The sequence below is a fragment of the Schistocerca americana genome, chromosome 2 (genome assembly GCF_021461395.2).
Source record: "Schistocerca americana isolate TAMUIC-IGC-003095 chromosome 2, iqSchAmer2.1, whole genome shotgun sequence".
Taxonomy (NCBI): domain Eukaryota; kingdom Metazoa; phylum Arthropoda; class Insecta; order Orthoptera; family Acrididae; genus Schistocerca; species Schistocerca americana.
The window spans coordinates 26,482,812-26,508,748 of NC_060120.1; the positions used below are offsets into that span (position 1 = coordinate 26,482,812).

The 25,937-nt window shown below is 44.2% G+C and overlaps 1 protein-coding gene and 1 pseudogene across 4 annotated transcripts in view; one reads left to right on the forward strand and one right to left on the reverse strand.

Moving 5' to 3' along the window:
- Nucleotides 1-25,937, reverse strand: part of LOC124593729 (ankyrin repeat and fibronectin type-III domain-containing protein 1) — a 720,649-nt gene that overhangs the window by 154,096 nt on the left and 540,616 nt on the right. For all 4 annotated transcript variants that reach the window (XM_047132056.1, XM_047132055.1, XM_047132054.1 and 1 more), the window contains one exon: nt 14,017-14,095. In XM_047132056.1, coding sequence (XP_046988012.1) covers nt 14,017-14,095 — 79 coding nt within the window. The remainder of the gene's footprint in view (nt 1-14,016; nt 14,096-25,937) is intronic.
- Nucleotides 17,456-17,573, forward strand: LOC124596981 (annotated as a pseudogene).

Here is a 25,937-nt window from a genome sequence, read left to right on the forward strand (position 1 = left end):
AATTTGTTTATTAGTGCGAATGATGGTATGAATGGAAAGTAAGATGATAAATGAATATCGTTGTGGCTATTGACTGATTATCCGTTAGCGTGTGAGCTGTGTACTGAGAGTGAATCGTACTCGGGGAAAATTGTGAAGTGCAATTAGCCACTTTATCGGACTGGGGAATCAAGAAACATTTTACGATTACTCTGTTACTTAAAGAGGGTGTTATTTTTATAGCTGTGGGTTTCATTTAGTAAGTTGTTTATAAAAGCTTTTAAAGTTGTGATTGCTCAAAAGCAAAAGACGCGGGATTGCGCAGTTTAATATTAATATCGGATTGCCTACGATGTCTATCAGCAATCAGAGGACGCTACGTTCGCGCGTATTTTGTGGGCATAAGAATTGCTTTGTGAAGTCTAAAGAGCTCAGTTCGCATCTCAGACATGATCATGCCGGTGGATATGTGGAGCCCTGAGTAGATATGAAAATTTTTCGGAATAGTAGTTCGACCGTGAAGTTTCGCAAAGTGGACGCTAACATGTGAAAATACTAACATATGAAATTTCGATTTTAATATGTAACTTGTGACTTTTGTACAAGGCGCGACTGCAAACTGAACATTAGTAGTGGTCGAATAGTGTAATATTTGAGCGAGCATTCTGTCACAGACAATCCTTTCTGTTGTTAGGTTTGGTTCGATACCATACGCTAGCTATTACATTGAGTGTGACTGCGTGTGAATGACGAAACTGTAACTTAAGATTAGCACGGGCTTGGCGGAGTTTTGTATCAAACAATATACCGAAGTTTTTACTCGAAAACTGTCTTTCAATTAATCGCTCACCTAACCCGTTACTGAAAAATATTTTGATGCGACCTGTAGAGATGTATAGTGCGGCTAGTTTCTTCATTTTTCTAACACGAAAGACGTGTGGACGCGACTGCAAAAGAAGAAATAACCGAAAGATGAGTGTAACTGTTTTCCATCGGACGAGACACAAATAACCCCGCGGCAGCAACGCCCGTGCGCATACTGTTCCAACCGAGCTCCAGGGAGCCGGAGCGCTCACTGCGGCAGCTCGGAGCCCGCGTGGAGGGGGAAAGCGAACTCACTGCCCCCTGGCCGCATGCAGCCGTAATAATCCGTGCCAATGACAGCTATGACTAGCCGCGGGAGCTCTGTACCTCTATTGGAGGATACCTTTCTATTCATTGAGAGGGATGGTCGACCGCAGTGTTTTGTATGTCATAAAGTATTTAATTCTGCAAAGAGGTACAATATACAGAATTAAATACAGTCAGGTAGAAGGCGTCGTACGCAGAGAACTGGTAGCCAGGCTTAAGAACGACATACCAGTAGACGTATGTTTAAAAACGGATTCGTAATACGGAGGGTATCAAAACATGCAACATAGTTCGTGTTCTGTAATGTGTTTATAATTTTCTGGTGAATGAGAGCGGAGAAAACACTACTGGGCCTGCAATTCGAGCAAGCTACAGGGTCGCTCACATCACTGCGACGAGTGGCAAACCGTTTTCGGTGGGACCAATCGTAAAATCGTGCATGGTAGCAGTTGCAGAATGTTTGTTTTCAAGGGAGGTGCAGGTAATTGAAGGGGTTTGCCTGTCGAAGCAAACAAAGTCTCGTCGAATCCTGGACATGGCGGCGGATTTAGAGACACAGCTCAGGAAAAAGGCGGAGAGTGTTGTTGCATTTTCGCTACGCTTGACGAAAGCACCGACATATCGGACTGTGCTCAGCTTGCAGTCTATGTGCGTGGTGTCGACATGGAGCTGCAAGTAACTGAAGAACTCTTGAATGTGGTACCACTCGATTACACCGCAACACGACGTGACATTTTTGAAGCTGTTTGTGAATAAGTGGACAATATGAATTTGCCGTGGGATAAGCTCCATTGTGTAGCGACAGACGGAGCACCAGAAATGATCGGGCGTCACCAAGGTTTTGCTTCTCGTTTGAGAAATAAACTCAGGGAGGAATTCGGGAAAGACATTTTGACTCTACATTGTTATATTCGCCAAGAGGCACCGTGTGCTGAAACAGTAGAGCTAGGTGGCGTAATGAAAGATGTCGTGAAGTGTGTGAATTTTGTGCGGGGTCGAAGGATTCCTGAAAGATGTGGAAGCGGAGTATGGGGATATATCTTACCACAGTACAGTTCGTTGGCTGAGTCGGGGAAAAGTTCTTGATGTTTTCTTTGCCATTAGTGAGGAAATACCCCTTTTCTCGAAATGAAAGGGGAAGAAATGCGTTGTCTGAAAGATATAAAATGGATATCAGACCTGGCGTTCCTAGCTGACATAACAATGCATCTGAATAATTTAAATCTGTCATTGCAGGGCAAAGGGCAGCTAATCGTTGACATGCACGACCAGATCAAAGTGTTCATGGAAAAGTTACGTTTATTTGAGAGGCAGATGAGTAATGGACATCTAACGTTCTTCAATCATCTTGCTTCTTTAAAACTACCTGAAGGTCCTACTTTCGGTGATTACCAAGCAAAGTTAAAGCAGCTCATCACGTCGTTTGAAACACGATTCCGAGACCTCACTAGTTTGGAAATGGAACTTACGGTGTTCAGCACTCCTTTTTCAGATTCAACCGATGACTTGTCATCGTCACTTCAATTGGAGATTATTGATTTGCAAAATTCAACTTTGTTGAAAGAGAGGTACTACATCACGTTGTATTTGTCACGATGGTAGTGTTCATTACAGAAAAAAACCTTTCCCAAACTTCACAACAATGCCGCTCAGATCATGTGCATGTTTGGATTTACGTTTTGATGTGAGCAGCTTTTCTGAGCAATGAAAACAGTTATAAAGTAAGGAACGATCGCTTCTTCAGGATGCAACAATGAAGGCCATCCTCCGCATTAACGCTGCGAACACTTTGACGCCTGATATTTCCGATCTTGCAATGAAAAGAAAATTTCAAACTACAGAGGCCCAATAAATTTAGTATGCAATTTCTTGTAAAACATTTGTTTCTTATTTATTTCCTGAAGATCGTATTTCCTGGTGTAGCACGTCACCACGCCTTAGCAGCTAAGAGTATGAGGTTGTCGATCTTGTAAGACGCAGCTGGCCCACCAAAACGCTTGCCTTGCCGCCTGCCTCAGCCAGCCGTGCCACGTGCCGGCGTGCCGGCCCACTTGACTGGTCACCGAGAGCGACAAGGCTCCCTGGAGCAGGGAGCGCTCCGCGGCTCACAACGGAGCCCACGAGCTGGAACTGCCTGTGCTATAGGGATGAACCGCTTCTGATTCTGACTGGGTAGAAATCGGAAGCCTTCCCCACATACGAGGGGCCTTTGAAAAGTCCGTGCAAAAATAAAAACTACTTACGTGTTTGGGTAAACATCTTATATTTTTCGACGTAGTCTCCTTTTAGACTTATACACTTCGTCCAACGCTGTTCTAATTTGTTGATCCCTTCCGAATAATAGGAATTGTCCAAGTCTGCAAAATAGCTATTAGTTGCTGCAATCACCTCCTCGTTTGAATAAAATCTTTTTCCCGCCAGCCATTTCTTCAAATTGGGGGACAAATAGCAGTCCGAGGGAGCCAAGTCTGGAGAATAGGAGGGATGTGAAACGAGTTGGAATCCGATTTCCAATAATTTTGGGACCACAACTGCTAAGGTGTGTGCTGGTGCATTGTCATGATGGAAAAGGACTTTTTTTGCAGTCCAATAGCCGGCGTTTTTCTTACAGCTCGGTTTTCAATCGGTCCAATAACGATGATTAATATGCACCTGTAATAGTTTTACCCTTTTCCAGATAGTCGACGAGGATTATCCCTTGTGAATCCCAAAAGACAGTTGCCATAACCTTTCTGGCCGAAGGAATGGTCTTGGCCTTTTTTGGCGCAGATTCTCCCTTGGTAACCCATTGTTTGGACTGTTGTTTGGTCTAAGGAGTATAGTAATGTACCCATGTTTTATCCACAGTGACGAAACGTCGCTTCAAGTCCTGCGGATTCTTCCTGAACAGCTGCAAACCCTCCTTGCAACACTTCACACGATTCCGTTTTTGGTCAAGCTTGCGCAATGGCGGAGCCCTTCTTGCGGATAGCTTTCTCATGTCCAAATGTTTATGCAAAATATTATGTACCCGTTCATTCGAGATGCCCACAGCACTGGCAATCTCACGCACCTTCTGTCATCCATCACCATATCATCAATGATTTGTGGAGTCGTAACCTCCACAGGGCGTCCAGAACGTTCAGCATCACTTGCGCCCATATGGCCATTCCGAAAATTTTGAAACCACTTATAAACTGTTCTGATCGAAGGTGCAGAGCCACTGTAATGTTTATCAAGCTTCTCTTTAGTCTCCTGGGGCGTTTTGCCTTTCATAAAGTAATGTTTAATCACCATACGAAATTCTTTTTCGTCCATTTTTTGACAGTTACTCGACTTCCTTGATTCACACGAATGCCAAACACAAAGAAATAGACCAATGTGGCTGAAACTTAGTGTGCGTTCTTTCCAAAGATGCTACTAACTAAACACGACCTCGACACGCGCCGGTGGTGCCATCGCTCGGATTTTGCACGGACTTTTCAAACGCCCCTCGTATATCATAACCTCTGAGGTCCAGCTATACGGAATCGAAAAGCAGCTGCTTCTCCATCGTTGACCATGAGCTCGCCGTTCCGGTAATGTACAATACAGAGCGTTGCTATAGTTCGACAACTGCATTACCGCAGTGGTCACACCGGCTCCAATCAGATTATCGATGTTCAGCGCTCTCGGGTTTGGTTACCGCTTGGATGGGTGACCGTCGGGCATGCCAAGCGCTCTTGGCAAGCGCGATGCACTGAGCCCTTGTGAGGCTACATGAGGAGCTACATGATTGAGAATCATGAGGCCGGGAGAGCGGGTGTTGACTGTCCAGTGAAGCGCATGGGCTGAGAATGGCAGTGTCGGTCTGTACCGTTGGGTCTTCCCGGCATGTCCGGACGGAGTTTTATTTTTTGCTTGTTTTGAGTCAGTTCAAAGTTGTATATATTACAGCTGTGGCTCTGAAACACTTCACGGATTGAAAATAATATACCAGTAATTGTCGGATATAAATCTGAATTTTAGGCCTGAATGTGTTAATTCTCATTTTTAGTGAGGAAGGGGGGACCCCGGCTTTTTTCAGTTTAAATGTGTCAGATTCACAAGAAATCCGCTCTTTGTTTACGAAAATCTGGCAACTCTGTGATGTCTGCTAACAGCCAACGCCATGATAGCTTGTATACTCATCATGTTTGAGGACCCACTGACTCACTCGATTGCCTTTCTTAGCTTCCTTTTTGAATGCAGAGGGACTCCCAAGCTAGCACGCTAGCCCGCTCGAACTCAATCAGTTTACCTAATCCAGCCCCAGCCTATTTACTGCATTGTCTGAGACATACATGATGTTCGTCCTCTTTCAGTCGAATACTGGCAGTTCTCCTTGTCTGTCCGATGTAAGCTAATCCGCATTCACAGCTGACATCACAAATTCCAGGCGCCTGCAGCCCATCGAATTTTTGATGGATTAAGCACTGCTACATTTTTTTTGCTCCTAAAATTTACCGGTTAATCTGTAGTCTACTCCTTCCTCCAAGCGCTTTCAGTTGTTAGTGGTTCAGAGAGTCGAATGCTTCGATAAAAGTTCTGTGCTTACCTCCGGAGTGAAAATCACTAATACCTTTTAACCTTTTAACGTTTCCCGAAATTTTCAGACGTATCATGTACACCAACTCTCAGCGTTCGTTCCCTTTTTCAGAACTGATGAAGACTGTGGACGTAATTCTTAGGTCATACAATTTTGTCCTCCTTGTAACTGTCTATACGCCTCCTTTTCAATAAGACTCAAATTTCCCTCGCTGTCTTTGAAACTTCAAATTTCGATTTTATGTATTGTCCCTTTGCAGCTATGTTTGGGCATTTTCAGATAAACAATGGGAGAAGTTTGCTACGTGTTGAAGAATAAGTTTAAGAATAAGCAAGTACGATTTAAGATCGTATATATTATGATTTTTCAGGTGCGATAATCAGTGTGCAGTAGTTCATGCTCACCACGGGTTATCCATTCTCGAAGGACTTTGAACGTATTGCTCTTTTGTAGTACTTCGTTGCGCAGCGAGATTGGTTGGGTCTGATGTTTCTGCGAATTAGATCAGGAACACTATTCTGTTAACTGCAATTTTTGACTCTACTTAGGATGCAGTGTTGGTTAGGTGAGAACTTTTAACATGGCAGCGCGTCAGCAATCGTGAATAATTTAATGATTAGAAAGAATCCGCCTCGATTGCAAATAGAAACCGGATGTTGACCTAGGTTTCGGGGCGGATAACCACGCCTTCTTCGGAACACACTAAAACTACAAACTGCCGTATTAATATTGGACCATGCCTCTTTAGGCAGTTTGTAGTTTTAGTGTGTTCCGAAGAAGGCGTGGTTAACCGCGCCGAAACCTAGGTCAACATCCGGTTTCTATTTGCAATCGAGGCGGATTCTTTCTAATCATTAGTTAGGTGAGTTCACTCTTTACACTCGAATCTTGAACCAAGAGTCGCAAGTTAGTGCCCTCATCCGTTCCCAAATAACACCCAGTAACCCCAAACGAGATGGTGTAGTGCTCGGCGGAATCATCGTTGACTCCCCTCCGGGTTGATTTAGGTTTACTAAAAAATGGCTCTGAGCACTATTGGACTCAACTGCTGAGGTCATTAGTCCCCTAGAACTTAGAACTAGTTAAACCTAACTAACCTAAGGACATCACAAACATCCATGCCCGAGGCAGGATTCGAACCTGCGACCGTAGCGGTCTTGCGGTTCCAGACTGCAGCGCCTTTAACCGCACGGCCACTATTTAGGTTTACTGTTGCTACCCTGAATCACTTACGGTTAAGCCCGGGATACGTCCTTCAACATGTGTATGCGCCACTACCTCAGTCATTCTTGTTAGACTGCGATAGTCCGATGTCTCTAATGATATCGAAGTTAACCTCTTACATACTTCCCCACTCCATCTTTCACCGTATTTTAATAAACGAACGTGCTTAGGGAAACAGGCCGTCACAGCATAAGGACAATGTTTCGGACATTTACATCGGTAGAAAGCTATGCAAGCTAGAGATCGCAGAGAACACCTGGTTGACCCATAGGTTACTCCAATATGAAGAGCATAACCCTTACATCCAGACTGCTCACAAAAAGTTTTGCACCACCGTCATGACTTGCATACCTTGGAAATATTTCTTTTAATACTTTTTTGGCAACAGCGAACCCGTGGCCTAGGGGTAGCGTCTTTGATTTATAAACAAAACGTCTTCGGCCCGGGTTCGATTCCCGCCACTGCCTAAATTTTGATAAATAATCAGCATTGGCGGCCGAAGACTTCCGGCATAAGAAGTCAGCCTCATTCTGCCAACGGCCTTGTCAAAGAGGGCGGAAGAGCGGACAGAGGTTCAGGGCATTCTCTTGTCCTAGGGGTGGGAAATTGCCCCTAAAGGCGGAAGAATTAGCAATGATCAACGACATGAGGATGCAGAAGGCAATGCAAACCACTGCATTAAAGACACGTAACGTGTATCCACAGGACATGTGACCTGGAGTTGAAGAAGTGTCATGATGATCTCTCCATTGGCAAAAGATTCCGGAATAGTCCCCTATTCGGATCTCCGGAAGGGGACTGCCAAGGGGGAGGTTACCATGAGAGAAAGATTGAATAATCAACGAAAGGATAACGTTCTACGAGTCGGGGCGTGGAATGTCAGAAGCTTGAACGTGGTAGGGAAACTAGAAAATCTGAAAAGGGAAATGCAAAGGCTCAATCTAGATAAAGTAGGGGTCAGTGAAGTGAAGTGGAAGGAAGACAAGGATTTCCGGTCAGATGAGTATCGGGTAATATCAACAGCAGCAGAAAATGGTATCACAGGTGTAGGATTCGTTATGAATAGGTGTGTTACTGTGAACAGTTCAGTGACCGGGTTGTTCTAATCAGAATCGACAGCAGACCAACACCGACAACGATAGTTCAGGTATACATGCCGACGTCGTAAGCTGAAGATGAACAGATAGGGAAAGTGTATGAGGATATTGAAAGGGTAATGCAGTATGTAAAGGGGGACGAAAATCTAATAGTCATGGGCGACTGGAATGCAGTTGTAGGGAAAGGAGTAGAAGAAAAGGTTACAGGAGAATATGGGCTTGGGACAAGGAATGAAAGAGGAGAAAGACTAATTGAGTTCTGTAACAAGTTTCAGCTAGTAATAGCGAATACCCTGTTCAAATATCACAAGAGGAGGAGGTAAACTCGGAAAAGGTCGGGAGATACGGGAAGATTTCAATTAGATTACATCATGGTCAGACAGAGATTCCGAAATCAGATGCTGGATTGTAAGGCTATGGCAAAAAAGGCATTTCTGGCCAAGAGAAGTCTACTAATATCAAATACCGGCCTTAATTTGAGGAAGAAATTTCTGAGGATGTACGTCTGGAGTACAGCATTGTATGGTAGTGAAACATGGACTGTGGGAAAACCGGAACAGAAGAGAATCGAAGCATTTGAGATGTGGTGCTATAGACGAATGTTGAAAATTAGGTGGACTGATAAGGTAAGGAATGAGGAGGTTCTACGCAGAATCGGAGAGGAAAGGAATATGTGAAAAACGCTGATAAGGAGAAGGGACAGGATGATAGGACATCTGCTAACACATGAGGGAATGACTTCCATGGTACTAGAGGGAGCTGTAGAGGGCAAAAACTGTAGAGGAAGACAAAGATTGGAATACGTCAAGCAAATAATTGAGGACGTAGGTTGCAAGTGCTACTCTCTCTGAGATGAAGAGGTTAGCACAGGAAAGGAATTCGTGGCGGGCCGCATCAAACCAGTCTGATGAAAATAAAAAAAAAAAAAAAACCGCTACTTGCACATGTGACACGACGTTCATGTATCATTATGCCACTGTGTTTCATTTTTCTGCTTCTATTGCACGAGAGTACTGGGTGTGTTTGGTTGAGAGGAAATGTTTGGTTTTTTGTAGATGGGAAGGTACGCTCCCGCTATGGTTTCTAGTTCCTGTTTGTCGCCAGAAAACGACCAGTGAATTTTGTTACGAGTGGCGAGCATCCTCTCAGGGAGTTGAGCTGTTTCGTGTGAGTGGGGCCGTGGGCCACTGCGTGGCTAGAGCTGACACGCATCCTCGCTGAGGACAGAGGCTGGCGTGCTGCCACTACCATCCCTGGAGGATAACTCAACCGGAGATTTTTGCTTTTTCTGTACCGATCTCAAAAGTCGGGACGGAGGGAGCCGCCCAAGCCATTGTGTTCGTCATGAAGGTGGCGTCCAGTCGGTGGGACATTGATACATTCCAATACCAACATTCTGTTTGTTATGGTGGGTTTGGGTACAAACGAGGTGCATTCAAGTTCTAAGGCCTCCGATTTTTTTTCTCCGGACTGGAATAAGATAGAAACATGCGCATTGTTTTAAAATGAGGCCGCGTTCATTGTCAATACGTCCCAGAGATGGCAGCACCGTACGGCAGATGGAATTTTACCGCCAGCGGCGAGAATGAGAACTGTTTTAAATACTTAAAATGGCGACGTTTTCCTTACTTGAACAGCGTGCAATCATTCGTTTTCTGAATTTGCGTGGTGTGAAACCAATTGAAATTCATCGACAGTTGAAGGAGACATGTGGTGATGGAGTTATGGATGTGTCAAAAGTGCGTTCGTGGGTGCGACAGTTTAATGAAGGCAGAACATCGTGTGACAACAAACCGAAACAACCTCGGGCTCGCACAAGCCGGTCTTACGACACGATCGAGAAAGTGGAGAGAATTGTTTTGGGGGATCGCCAAATGACTGTTGAACAGATCGCCTCCAGAGTTGGCATTTCTGTGGGTTCTGTGCACACAATCCTGCATGACGACCTGAAAATGCGAAAAGTGTCATCCAGGAGGGTGCCACGAATGCTGACGGACGACCACACGGCTGCCCGTGTGGCATGTTGCCAAGCAATGTTGACGCGTAACGACAGCATGAATGGGACTTTCTTTTCGTCGGTTGTGACAATGGATGAGACGTGGATGCCATTCTTCAATCCAGAAACAAAGCGCCAGTCAGCTGAATGGAAGCACACAGATTCACCGCCACCAAAAAAATTTCGGGTAACCGCCAGTGCTGAAAAAATGATGGTGTCCATGTTCTGGGACAGCGAGGGCGTAATCCTTACCCATTGCGTTCCAAAGAGCACTACGGTAACAGGTGCATCCTATGAAAATGTTTTGAAGAACAAATTCCTTCCTGCACTGCAACAAAAACGTCCGGGAAGGGCTGCGCGTGTGCTGTTTCACCACGACAACGCACCCGCACATCGAGCTAACGTTACGCAACAGTTTCTTCGTGATAACAACTTTGAAGTGATTCCTCATGCTCCCTACTCACCTGACCTGTCTCCTAGTGACTTTTTGCTTTTTCCAACAATGAAAGACACTCTCCTTGGCCGCACATTCACGAGCCGTGCTGCTATTGCCTCAGCGATTTTCCAGTGGTCAAAACAGACTCCTAAAGAAGCCTTCGCCGCTGCCATGGAATCATGGCGTCAGCGTTGTGAAAAATGTGTACGTCTACAGGGCAATTACGTCGAGAAGTAACGCCAGTTTCATCGATTTCGGGTGAGTAGTTAATTAGAAAAAAAATCGGAGGCCTTAGAACTTGAATGCACCTCGTATAGTGAGAAGTATCTGACGTGTTTCCTTGTTGTTGTTTTTTTTGTGAAATAAACAATATTCTCGTTTGTTGCACTGGCAACAGCATAGAGTCGTTCCCTCCATGAGGCATGGGGAGCTTTCTTTGAAAGTTGAGGGCAGAGAAGAAGGTTTCTGGTCTATTCGTCTTTCGTCTCCCAGCCACCATCTGATGTTGACCGGTGCACTGTAGCTGATTTTTCGGAAATGTGTCCCAATTGAGGTAGCACAATCCTCATGAAACACACAGACTATGTTTGGGAGCACGATTTCAGAGCAGCATCTCCTACCTATTGCCCAGCCCTGGTGTCAACATTTTGGCGGTGGGTTCGTCTTTCAGAACGGTAATGCACATGCCCACTACTCGTGAACAGCTTCCTCCAGAAGGCACGAATCAGCCAAATTGAGAGGCCTACGGCATCAGCTGACATGAACCCCACAGACTATGTTTAGGGGAACATAGTTCCACAGCGGCATCCGAGGAACACTCCTCATACAACGGATGATGTCAAGGGCGACACTGTTAAAGACTGGAACAACCTCTCGATCACATTTTGGACATTATTCCTAGGTGAATCCAAGCACATTACAATGCATGGGATGAAACATGGTATTGAATTAACTTCTTGTGAACTCGGTCCATAGCCTGCATAGATTTCTAAACAGACATCATTTGACACTTGTGGTTGTCAATATTTTGTAAGGTGTAAGGGGTAGTCAAATGAAAACGAGACAGATGAAAAAAAGTTAGTAAACTGTTTATTATTTCAAAAATAATCGCCACAATTGTTAATACATTTATCCCACTGCGAGACGAGATGGCCGCCTTCATGGAAAAATGATTGCGGTTGCCAACGAAAACACGGTTCTACCCAGGCGTTCACCTCTTCGTTCGAAGCAAATCGGCGGTCACGACTGTATTCCTTCAGTGCTCCAAAAATGTGGAGGTGGGCGGGCATTTTGTTGGCAGGTTGTTTCGAGTATGCTGCAGAAGTTTCGCTGAGAAGCCCTTACACATCGTCCCTACAGTCCACAGTGATTTTCGTATTTTTGGAGCTCTGAAGAAAGATTTCCTTGGCCGCCCATTTGCTTCGGACAAAGTGGTACAGTCACGGTCCGAAGGCAACCGCAAACATTTCTCAATGAAGGCGTTGACCTCCTCGTCTCAGAGCGATAAATGTATTAACAGTTATGGCGAATACTTTTGAAATAATAAAAACTGCTTTTACTTTTTTCCATCTGTCTCGTTTTCATTTAACTGCCTCTTATATTTTGCTATTGCAATCTCCACGTTACGCCATTGTAAATCACAGTTAATTGGTATTTATGTCTTTTCTTGACACGGCGCCAATTATTTAAGCTTGAGACCACCGCAAACTGCAATAGGAAAATAAAGCCTTTCAGTCGTAAGTGGAATATGGTGTCATTTCAGCGGTATCGCATGTTACCCAGCAGGATATCTTCGTTTCACACATAATTATTGTTTTGTTTTGGTTTCTATTTCACTATTAAATTAATTTTCAGTTTCTGAAAGCTTATTCTTTCATTTCCTGTTCGCCTTGTAACTACGCCCACATTCGTTCACTGAAGTGCAGGTGGTGCGAAATATTTTTTGATCATTTTATATGGACAGTGCTCTTAGCCTTAGGAATGAAAGAGATTCTGGGCAGAAGGTTCATCTAACCTTCTGATTGACAATGTTGCTCTCAAACAACATTGATTACCAATATCCATCGTAAGAGCACCAAGAGTCCTAATGCATTTCAACTGCTAGTGCTGCTGTCATCCACTAGACACCCATTTGGGAGCACCTATCTTTGTAGCAGCAGAGCTGTTGGCATTCTTTATTGTGAATGAGGGAAGATTTTCAAACAGTCTTCGTCAATTCAGTTTTATAAAGCATATGTAGGTACGTTTATTGAAAAGAAAGTAATATGTTTGCCACTGTAAGAACCTAATTAGTAATTGGCACCATCCTATATATTTTTAAATAAATGGAAACATATATAGTTAGTTACATTCAGGAAGGTCCGTTTATTCGGAGAAAACCAGTAAATAATTTGTTTCTCAAAATTTTATAGCAGTGCCAAATAAAGGGTTTGTACGGGACCTAGCTCTATCTTCGTTTAAACGACAGAAGTGCAGAGTGGGCACCATCCATTCCTTTTGTTAGCAGTAAAAGTTGTATGTAGGCATAAAAAAGAAATTTGATCGGTGTTATCTCAAGTATTATTCATTGGCATTGAAGGCTCGAACTTAAAAAGCGTCTTCTGACTTCCTGGTTTCCTATTTTCTATGGTCTGCGCCAGCGATGCCTTCCTCATCATAAATTTACATCGTTCAGTGCCAGAATCCCAGCTTGCAGAAGAAGAATATGGAGTGGAAGAAGGGAAAGTTCGTGTCCTCTCAGTAGCTAGCGGTATGCTCGATGAAATATCGACCGTATTTGACGATTATGCCCCGCTTCAGTCTTGCGAGCTTCTCAGACAAGGGATTCGATTGTGAATGTTACCAGACGGTGTGTTTTATGGCTTTCGTTTACATGTGACTCTCCCCCCCCCCCCCCTTTCGCATAGGAGCGGATGTACTGCCGTCGTAGATTTGTAACTTCCACAACTCTTATCTTGGGAACTACCAACTTCTTCTTGCCGTCCTCTCACAGCTAAAGTTTACAAATTTACGTTTCGTTTCAATTATACCAATAATTGTCACTATCTTTCATGAAACTTTTGAACACCTTCAGTTAAAAAAAAAGTCGTGTGACTAGGGCCTCCCGTCGGGTAGACCGTTCGCCTGGTGCAAGTCTTTCGATTTGACGCCACTTCGGCGATTTGCGTGTCGATGGGGATGAAATGATGATGATCGGGAGAACACAACACCCAGTCCCTGAGCGGAGAAAATCTCCAACTCAGCCGGGAATCGAACCCGGGCCCTTAAGATTGACATTCTGTCGCGCTGACCACTCAGCTTCGGTTTATATAAGCTTATGAATTTTTTCTAAAATTAATTCCACAGCGTCACTACTCTAAACACAAAATCAGTGTTATTTTTTAAGAAGTATGAGCTTTCGAAATTAACAATAAGGCTAGTTTCAGTTTCTAAGTAGCTCTTCGAATTCTCGAAATCCGACAAGAAGAAACAGCATTGTAATACAGCAATAATAAGTTTATATTAAATATAATGAATAAAGAAATATTAAAACTTGTTAAATGATGTTAATAAAATACATACTACGCAAAAACACACTGAAATATGGCGGAGAGTTGCGAATTCTCACCTGTTCACGTCTACGTCCGTCGATTCTAGGATGGTTCTTGCCCTGTCGATGTGTCCATGCTCCACGGCAGCAAACAAGGCTGAAAAATAGGAAGGTCTTGTAATATTTGGCGTATGAAGGATGCATAATTTAACGGACTACAGCTTTCCTGTAATACATTAATATCAAAAGGTATTCAGTCAATACATTCAAAAGACACTATTCAGAAGTAAGCAAAATGAACAAACAATAAAACAGAAAAATTATGGATTTCCATAAATGTGTTATGACAGAAGATCAAGAGTTTCAACTATAAAAATATTATATTCACATAGATTTACAATCAGTTCAAATGTGTTATCTAAACTTTCATTTAAAAACATGCGGCACTAAAGGTTACGTATTAGGGTTTTCTTGAGGAATATGCCTCAGTAATTAGCAAAGTCAGGGCGACAGCCATCGAATTTAGGTTTTCCGCGTTTTCCCCACATTGTTTAAGGCAAATGCTGGGATGTTTCCCTAGGAATGGACTCGGCCAATTTCCCGTGCTCCGTCTCTAAGACGCGCGTCGTCGACGGGACATCAAACCTCAATCGTTCTTAAGGAATTGGTTGTCACCGACTCCATGGTTAAGGAAACAAGCACACAACTTGGACTTACTGGGAATCACGAAGTGCGCCAAAACTTGATTCGATTAGTTGATAATAGCTTGATATACCTTTCTGGAGCAACGTTTAGAAACCTTATTCCAGCCATACGACAAGCTTAGTCCGCTCAAATGCAACCGGACGGAGAAAGTGCACTGTAAAAATTTCGCTCACCTAAACAGCAGTAAAGCGCCACGTGTTTGGTAAACAAGCAGTCAGATAGGTTAGACACGCCACAGGGAGCGCAGCGATAAACAGCATTAGGAAATAGCGCAATAACTCTGATTTATGTCCGATGTGGGTACCTCCATCCCTTCATACTTGTTCCCACTGAGTCAATACGAACGATCATTCGTCAGCGCATTCATTCGCTTGAAATCCTAGAACGTACATAAGAAGCATATTCTGTTGTTGTGATTACAGCCAAAAATCTAATGTGCCAGCAGCGGTATAATGACGCACTTCATGCCCTATCGCGGACAGATACAAAAGCATCACACACAAACGTCCAGCTCGATTCCTCTGTTTTGTAGATGTTGTTTTCCTGCTGCTAAGACGTCTGCAATACTCTATTACAAGGCGAGCAAAGAGTTGCTCACCAAGCGAATCGAGGTTAACTGTCATTATAACTTTACGTGGATCGCCATCCTAAAAAGCAGGCAAAAATAGCTCGCGCTGCCTTCTGTGTTCAGTTACACGGTCCATTCACATTCCAGTGGAATCCAATCTCACTCACATTAATATGACCACTGCCTATGTCCGACGTCAACGTGTAACAACCACTCACAGACGGCAGATGGCAGCACTAGCAGCGGATGGTATATAAAGCGTGTTGAACGGACGCGGAAAAAGTGCAGTCGCCGTCGTAATGCGGAAACGGAGCGATTTAACTGACACCCAAAATGCATTACGTTGGCTTTCGGGACAAGGATGGAAGCAGTGACGAAACGGATAAGTCTGTAAACTGTTTTCGTGCCGCCGTGCTTAAAGTAAATCGTGCATCTACATCTACATCTACATTTATACTCCGCAAGCCACCCAAAGGTGTGTGGCGGAGGGCACTTTACGTGCCACTGTCATTACCTCCCTTTCCTGTTCCAGTCGCGTATGGTTCGCGGGAAGAACGACTGTGTGAAAGCCTCCGTGCGCGCTCTAATCACTCTAATTTTACATTCGTGATCTCCTCGGGAGGTATAAGTAGGGGGAAGCAATATATTCGATACCTCATCCAGAAACGCACCCTCTCGAAACTTGGCGAGCAAGCTACACCGCGATGCAGAGCGCCTCTCTTGCAGAGTCTGCCACTTGAGTTTGTTAAACATCTCCGTAACGCTATCACGGTTACCAAATAACCCTGTGACGAAACGCGCCGCTCTTCTTTGGATCTTCTCTATCTCCTCCGTCAACCCGATCTGGTACGGATCCCACACTGATGAGCAATACTCAAGTATAGGTCGAACGAGTGTTTTGTAAGCCACCTCTTTGTTGATGGACCACATTTTCTAAGGACTCTCCCAATGAATCTCAACCTGGTACCCGCCTTACCAACAATTAATTTTATATGATCATTCCACTTCAAATCGTTCCGCACGCATACTCCCAGATATTTTACAGAAGTAACTGCTACCAGTGTTTGTTCCGCTATCATATAATCATACAATAAAGGATCCTTCTTTCTATGTATTCGCAATACATTACATTTGTCTATGTTAAGGGTCAGTTGCCACTCCCTGCACCAAGTGCCTATCCGCTGCAGATCTTCCTGCATTTCGCTACAATTTTCTAATGCTGCAACTTCTCTGTATACTACAGCATCATCCGCGAAAAGCCGCATGGAACTTCCGACACTACCTACTAGGTCATTTATATATATTGTGAAAAGCAATGGTCCCATAACACTCCCCTGTGGCACGCCAGAGGTTACTTTAACGTCTGTAGACGTCTCTCCATTGATAACAACATGCTGTGTTCTGTTTGCTAAAAACTGCCAAAAACTGAATGGCGAAATGGCGCTATTCAAAACCGGTGCCGAGGAAACTGTGGTGCACAGGGGCCATAGGCGACAGGCATGACGACGGCTGCGGAGAGGTGCAATTGTTCAGCAAGTGACCGCCCAGATGAACCGAGGGGCTTCCAACAGTGTCTCTTCATTGGTCGTTCAGCGAACGTTGCTGCGTGTATGTCTTAGCAGGCGCCTGATTCGTGCACCCATTCTGACTGCTGTTCATCTCACGACGAAGGCTGGAATTAGCACGCCAGTACCGCGATTGGGGCGTCCACTGAGTGGCCACAGGTGGCCCCCTCAAACGAATCACGTTTTATGCTTCATCAGCGTCAAACGTCTGAAAGCAAACACCCTGCGACATTCGTCTGAAGGATCCAGGCCGGACAAGGGAGCGTTATGGTATGGGGGAATGTTTTCGTTGGCATTCATTGTGTGATCGTGTCATCTGGATCAACACAAGGCTGCATAAATCCTTGGGGACCATGTCCATCGCTACAAGCAATGTTTTTCCTCGGCACAATGGTATCTAGCAGCAGGACAATGCAACGTACCACACAGGTAAGTGAGTGGTTCGAAGAGCACCGCGACGATTTTACGGCACTGCCCTAGCCACCAAATCCCCGAGTTAAAGCCAATCGAGATTCTGTGGGTTCACGTCGATTGGGCTCGTCACCGCACTGGAGTTTGTGCATGGCTCCACTTCCCCACTGGCCCACTGGTACCTTTCAGAACCTCCCTGACTTTCTTCCTGCATCTCTTGCAGCAGGCCGTGCTGCAGCAGGTTTTCGACAGGTGGTCATATTAATGTGGCAACGGCCTTGCCGCAGTGGATACACCGGTTCCCGTCAGATCACCGCAGTCAAGCGCTGTCGGGCGTGGCCGACACTTGGATGGGTGACCATCCGGGCCGCCAAGCGCTGTTGCCATTTTTCGGGGTGCACTCAGCCTCGTGATGCCAATTGAGAAGCTACTCGACCGAATAGTAGCAGCTCCGGTCTAAGAAAACCATCATAACCACTGGGAGAGCGGTGTGCTGGTCACACACCCTTCCTATCCGCATTCTAATCTGAGGATGACACGGCGGTCGGATGGTCCCAATGGGCCACTTATGGGCTGAAGTCGGAGTGCTTCGTTTCCTTCATATTAATGTGATTGGACAGTATAAAACATAGTACTTCTTCTCATTAGTCTTCTAACTGGTTCACTGTGGCCAGCCACGACTTCCTTGCTTTCTACATCTCATAGTAGCACTCACACCCAACATTCTCAATTATTTATTTCATGTATTTTAACTGCCATCTTCCCCTACAGCTCTTGCCCTCTACAGTTCATTTCTAGTACCATGCTTTCTACATCTCATAGTAGCACTCACACCCAACATCCTCAATTATTTATTTCGTGTATTTCAACTGCCATCTTACCCTACAGTTTTTGCCTTCTACGCTTCATTCTAGTACCATGTCCTACCATCAAGTCCCACATAGAGTTTCCCGCGCATTCCCTTTTTGCCGATACTGCGGAGAAGCTGTTCATTTCTTACATCACCAGTCAACTTCGTTTTCAGTCTTTTCCTGTAATATAGTGTCTCAAACGCTTCGAATCTTTTCCAGTTTTCTCAAAGTTCATTATTCACTTCCATAGTTTCCTGTGCCCCAGACGTGAATTCTCTGACATTTCTTCTTCAAATTAGATCTAGGTTTGATATTATTGGTTTTTTTTTACCGAGTAGGCCCCTAATGCTCCCTTTGGCAGTGACAGTCTGCTCCTTATATCCTCCTCGCTGCATCTGTACCTCTAGTATCTCTACTGGCAGTATACATCGACTGCCACATCGCAATTTTCCACACCGCCGGCAGTACTTGCTCATCGACGACTATAGAGGCAAGACCAGTCGACATCGTCCAGCCAACTAGTGTCACATTTGCCCGCAAATTACCATCTCTACTCTAGCTGCTAGTTGAAAGCCCTTCTATAGCCGTAATGCTGGACATTACTGTTCACGCCAACCTTGCGTTTTCAGGATTGTGCTTTTAATTTGCACACCTCAAATTGCCTTTTATTTTCTAATCTGTTGTAGCGTATTTCCTATCTTTGCATTTCTTCTTCCAGCAAGCAGAAGCTTGCATTTACCATTTCCAGTTGAACTTTCTAGAAGATATCTAGGTTGTCTTTGCCTTGTACAATTTTATATGATCATTCCACTTCAAATCGTTCCGCACGCATACTCCCAGATCATACAATAAAGGATCCTTCTTTCTATATATTTCTGCATATTCCAGAGCGGTGTATTTTAGTTTCGTGAGCTATTAACATCTTTTTCATTTGTTCCTCTAAGTAACAGTAAAATGATGGGGAGTCTTATGTTAGATAAACGAGTTAATATGAACCACACTAGGTGCTATCAAAAGGAGCAAGAAAAACTTTTGTGGAGAAAACAAATATGTGACCGTCGCATATAAATTTAAGCATGAGGAAGCCTTTTACGAAATTAATTGTTTGGAGTACAGTCGTACATGGAAGTGCAACGTGGACAGTAAACAGCGCGTACAACAGGAGAATAGAAGGCTTCGAACAGCAGTGTTATGGAAGAGTGCTGAAGATATTACGAGAAGACTGGATAACTAATGAAGAGGTAGGAGAAGAAATTAACGAGGCTAGGTGACTAAAAGAGGGGAAAGGCTGAAAGGACTGCCCTCAGGCAGCATGGAATAGTTAACTGATAACGGAGACATGTGTGAGTCGTAAAGATTGTAGAGAAAGACCAAGGCAGTATCAGCAGGCAGATTCAGGTGGATGTAGGGGTGAATGAATTAACTATGAAACACTAGCATCTTTCAATCTCTGAACTGAAAACCACTCGAACGACTAATGAGAAAGGTGATGAGGAATAGCTGAGGCAAAAGGCAGCTGGACAAATTGTTCAGTCGACGACAGCGTACATCACCTATACGCTTCAGTGAACTGGAAATATGTTTCATGCATGTAGGTGGAAGATTAAAGTACAAAGCGAACTGGGTATCTCGACAGCAGTCATGGAGAGTCCAATGAAATCATCCACAAAATGAAATCAAGAAACAAAAATTACCTAAAGGTCTGTTCAAATGGCTCTGAGCACTATGGGACTTAACATCTGAGATGATCAGTCCCCTAGAACTTAGAACTCAAAAATGGTTCAAATGGCTCTGAGCACTATGGGACTTAACATCTGTGGTCATCAGTCCCCTAGAACTTAGAACTACTTAAACCTAACTAACCTAAGGACATCACACACATCCATGCCCGAGTCAGGATTCGAACCTGCGACCGTAGAGGTCGCACGGTAGAGGTCTGTACTGTGGGTTATTGTTCTATACATTAATAGTGTAAGATGTTCCACTCCGGTCGTCGGAGCGCACGGTAGAGGTCTGTACTCTGGGTTATTGTTCTATACATTAATAGTGTAAGACGTTCCACTCCGGCCGTCGGAGCATGTCCTGAGCATCTTCTTCGCGGTAGTCGGACAATCCTTGAAACTTCTAGCCAGGGCTCGCAGCTGAGACTTCGCCTTTATCGGGTTGTGTTCCTGACCGAGTGAGCTATCCTGTGTTAGTGAGCTCTGCAAAGACCTCTCTGCTACTGTACTTTGTAAACTCCACCGAAGCTTTCGTGGATACCCTGTTGGAATTGCTCGGTGTCGCGAAAGGTTTGGAAGCTTATCCAATGCATTCCTTATACCATAATCATTTGTGCCTTCCGTTACTTTTTGTACACAATATATAAGACAGTTATTGTAAAAATGAATAAATAAAACAAAAGCGTTTACATGGCCTCTGTAGACCTGCAGAACATTTATCACAATGCCCCTAGAATAAAATTAAGGTAAGCAATGAGACGGTTTATGTGAGAGAAAAAAATTATGCAACAACACATAAGTAATCACTAAAACAGGAAACAAGGTCACCCGAAGTATTTTCGTTGACGAAGGTCTAAAATAAGTGTTTGGAACATCACCTATCCTGTTTAACATTTATGTGGAACAGGTCCTGAGAGAGTGGTACAAGAAATGCTCAGGTATGGGCATAAAGACTGGTGCGATATTCCTCACTCTCTTTTATTTGCGGACGACCATGTAATATTCTCACAAGATGAAGAAGACTTGGAATACATGCTGAGAAAGCTTAACGGGGACTATAGCAAATGCTGATCAGGAATAAATCTGAACAAGTCGGAGTGTATATGTATGGGACAGGATCTGGTGAAAACTGACAGACAGGAAGGAGAAATAAAATCCAGCATGTAATGGTACTTGAATTACGTAACCAATACGGCACCTCACCTCAACCTCTCGATACCAGAAATATTCTACTGTGTTTCTGTAAAATAGTTAACATATTTCTGTGACAACATTCAGACTTGACTTCATTAATGTAGGGGTACTCCGATACATCGATATGTATATATTGCAATGATATTATTCTTATGTGTATTCTTTCTTTTGTCACTATGATCATTGATGTACTTGCAACACCAATTTTTGGGCGCGTAAGCGGTTATTAGGGAGTCAAGCTTTGGTCGTCATGTTAAAAAGACGCAAATTGTAGTCAGTTTATGAAATGTGAACTTCAACAGTGAGGAAGATATTTTCAAGTATGTTATATATTGTGAAGTGATGTTTTGGAACAAGTTACGTGATATTGCAACAAAAGTAATAAAAAAGAAGTGTAACTTAAATTCGGAGTGCTGATTACTTTTTTACATCACCATTGTCCTAACTTGCAAAAGTTTAATCTTCAAGAATGGTTTATGAAACACATCTACAAAACTTTTGAATATCGCAGAATAACACCTAGGCCTCTTTGGATCCGAGCTTGGAATCATCACTACCTAGATTTTCGACGATTGAGCCATGAGTTCACGAGACCAGCGTGGGAAACACGAAAAGATGAGTGCCTAGTTTATCCATTATTTCAAGAAATGACTTTATTAACTGAGCTCTAATGACACCTGTCACATATTATAACTTTGTTGTTGCCCGAAAATGCAATATTTAGCAGCGTGAGCAATACTACAATCATAATTAATTTCTGACCTTTGTTGTGGTAGGGTTGTTAGAAGCAGACGCTCCAGAAAATTTGGGAACAATGATAGATAACTTCGATACACGTGAGACGGATATTAGTTCCATAGTAACAATGAGGAAGAGAGCTAGTAAGGCGTTGCATGGGATAATACGCAGTAACCATATTCGGCAGGACACTAAGAAATGGATATTCCACAGTGTGGTGGAGAATGTGGTTCTATGTGGAGCTGAGATGCGGCCTCAGACAAGAATAGTTAGAAAATTAGAAAAGTGTAAATGGACTGTATGAGAAGATGTCTGCAATTAACGAGGCAAGTTACGATACGAAATGAGGGGGCATGGAGACGAATGGAGACAATGTCCTCCAATAGAAGACGCTAGAGAGGAGGGCTTCAGTAGTAGGGTCACTTACGGATGACGCCTAACCGCTGGTGACTAACAAAGATCTTAAACTGGGAACCCTCGGAAAAAGAAGGCGAGGAAGACCAGGGCTAATATGGGAAAAATGCATACTGAAAGTAATGGAAGACAGAAATCTGAGAGCAGTTGGCGGGAACTACAGAGACCTGTTGAGGTCTAGTCCTAGGGGCAAACACCGAGGAAGAAAAAAGTACGTTTTGTCTCAACTCTGTCTTCATGTTGTTGAGCTATTGCTGTCCAGAAAAGTAATCTATTTTAAAACATTATTTCGATCAGTCGTAAATATTAGACTGGAGGATGACTTTTTCTTCATCGTGCACATTAACATGCCAGCAGGGGCTTTGATGAGGATCAACAAAAGAAGACCTAGGTAAACACCGCGTACCAGTACTCAGTTTTGGAGGTTTAGAGTAGAGAAGGGATAGCTAGCCGCATTCGCCCCTCCGTCCCACACTGACAAGACAAGTGTCATTCACGGGCCGTAGGTGCTATAGATACGCTGACCTCTGGCTACAGTCGCCCTGATAATGCCTCTACCCGGGAGACACAGCAGCAGCCATTCCTCCGTGCGCCGTAATGCTCTGTATATTACTGCAAACATTCCGTGCGGCGTCAAAGGTGGTCTGCACAGAGAGAGCGCATATTGACTGTCGCCCACACTCCCCCCCCCCCCCCCCCCCCCCGGCCGCGGTGCGGTCACTGCTGCTGTTGGTTTCACAGTGGGATACGCCCGGTAATTGTAATTACAGTGCAGTTACTCACAGACATGCAGTTTCAGCTGTAATTAGCGTGGGGCAGAGAATATTGTTAGATATTCTAATGCCTTAATGTGGAACCGATTTACGCATGAAAAAATTAGTTCCTACACTACTGGCCATTACAATTGCTAGACCACGAAGATGACGTGCTACAGACGCGAAATTTAACCGGCAGGGAGAAGATGCTGTGATATGCAAATGATTACCTTTTCAGAGCATTCACACAAGGTTGGCGCCGGTGCTGACATGAGGAAAGTTTCCAACCGATTCCTCATACATAAACAGCAGTTTACTGGCGTTGCCTGGTGAAACGTGGTTGTGATGCCTCGTGTAAGGAGGAGAAATACGTACCATCGCGTTTCCGACTTTGATAAAGGTCGAATTGTAGCCTATCGCGATTGCGGTTTATCGTATCGCGACACTGCTGCCCGCATTGGTCGAGATCTAATGACTGTTAGCAGAATATGGAATCGGTGGGTTCAGGAGGGTAATACAGAACGCCGTGCTGGATCCCAATGGCCTCGTATCACTAGCAGTCGAGATGACTGGCATCTTATCCGCATGGCTGTAACGGATCGTGCAGCCACGTCTCGATCCCTGAGTCAACAGATGGCGACATTTGCAAGACCACAACCATCTGGACGAACAGTTCGACGACGTTTGCAGAAGCACGGACTATCAGTTCGCAGACCATGGCTGCGGTTACCCTTGACGCTGCATCACAGACAGGAGCGCCTGCGATGGTGCACTCAACGACGAACCTGGGTGCACGAATGGCAAAACGTCATTTTTTCGAATGACTCCACGTTCTGTTTACAGCATCATGATGGTCGCATCCGTGTTTGGCGACATCGCGGTGAACGCACATTGGAAGCGTGTATTCGTCATCGCCATACTGGCGTATCACCCGGCGTGATGGAATGGGAAGCCATTGGTTACACGTCTCTGTCACCTCTTGTTCGCACTGACGGTACTTTGAACAGTGGACGTTACATTTCAGATGTGTTACGACCCGTCGCTCTACCTTTCATTCGATCCCTACGAAACCCTACATTTCAGCAGGATAATGCACGACCGCATGTTGCAGGTCCTGTACGGGCCTTTCTAGATACAGAAAATGTTAGACTGCTGCCCTGGCCAGCACATTCTCCAGATCTCTCACCAATTGAAAACGTCTGGTTAATGGCGGCCGAGCAACTGGCTCGTCACATTACGCCAGTCACTACTCTTGATGAACTGTGGTATCGTGTTGAAGCTGCATGGGTTGGTTCAAATGGTTCTGAGCACTATGCGACTCAACTGCCGAGGTCATTAGTCCCCTAGAACTAGTTAAACCTAACTAACCTAAGGACATCACAAACATCCACGCCCGAGGCAGGAGTCGAACCTGCGACCGTAGCGGTCTTGCGGTTCCAGGCTGCAGCGCCTTTAACCGCACGGCCACTTCGGCCGGCAAGCTGCATGGGTAGCTGTAAATGTACACGCCATCCAAGGTCTGTTTGACTCAATGCCCAGGAGCATCAAGGCCGTAATTGCGGCCAGAGGTGGTTGTTCTGGGTACTGATTTCTCAGGATCTATGCACCCAAATTGCGTGAAAATGTAACCATATGTCAGTTCTAGTACAATATATTTGTCCAATGAATACCCGTTTATCATCTGCATTTCTTCTTGGTGTAGCAATTTTAATGGCCAGTAGTGTATTTTGGCCACCAGGTGCAAATCTGGCGCTGTGACTGCAACAAAGACATACAAAAATGTTTCCATACGTAATGGATTAGGAACGGATCGTAGGCGGGAAATCCCCCACAACTGAGAAAGTTGATGCTGTTATCAACTGCCACTTTCACACTTTGTTCAATATGAGCAGTGGAGATGTCGACAAGATGCTGTACAGCGCCAGATTTGCTCCTGGTGGCCAATATTGGAAGTAATTTTTTTTAAAATTTTTTTTTTTAGCGTGAATCGGTTCCGCCTTAACGCATAAGAATAACGCCAACTCTCGCTGCCATATGATATTGAGTCCCACATTCCGCCTTTGTGCGTAGCTGCACTGTAATTGTAACCACCCGGTATTACACTGGGCCACAGTCTCGTTACAAACAGTTTCTGTGTTTTCATTTCTCCATGCAGCATACCGTATCCAAGTTCTTTAATTTTGTCAATTCTAATTTCCGAAATGCTGAAGGAATTATTCTCTTGGACTAAGAAATATGGGAGTTTAGCTATAGGGTGGTCAGAAAAATGCTGAAACGCTTGTAAGGCAGTTGCAGGGTAGGTTGCGCTGAAAAATAGTTTTTAGTAGAAAAACATTCGGTACTTTGAACCGTTTCTAAGTAAATTAGTACCAAAGTCAGCCAATCAGGTCACTAAGCGCGCAAATTCAAGCGACCAGTCAGAGGCGGTGTAGCCAAACGTGTTCTTCGTTTGGTTGCCTGAAAATTTACTTGGGACAGTAAGAATGGAACCCGAGTCAAAGACTGCGAAGTTTACTGCGCTATCATCTGTGCTGTATGAGCAATGGACACTAATTGCATCTGACGGGTTGCTTCAATTTGCGCGCGCAGCGGCGCTATTGGCTAACTTCAGTGCTAATTAACTCGGAAACGGCACAACGTATGGAGTTTTTCTCTTACCAGTTATATCTCAACAGAACCCATCCTGCAACAGCTCCGCAAGCTTACCAGACTGTTTCTGATCACCCCGTACGTAAGAGCTGTCAAATGGTTAGTGAAATTATTTGTTTAAAAGTAAGAAATAAATTAGATCCGAGAAACATTTGAAGCATGTTTCAATGATACTCGAAATCACGTACAACAAATGTGGTGCCGATTCAGAATTTAAAGTTCAATGTGTACCTTAGAATTTTGTGTAGTAGTAGAGGATACGTGTCTGGTGGAACTTCAAATTCTCAATCGGCGTATCATTTGCTGTGCTGTGCTGATTTCGTGCATCATTCATAGGCCTGTCAAATGTTTCTACAATCTTCTTTAATTCTTACTTTTAGACAAAACATTTCACAAACAATTCGACCATTTTTTCAAAAGTTTCATTT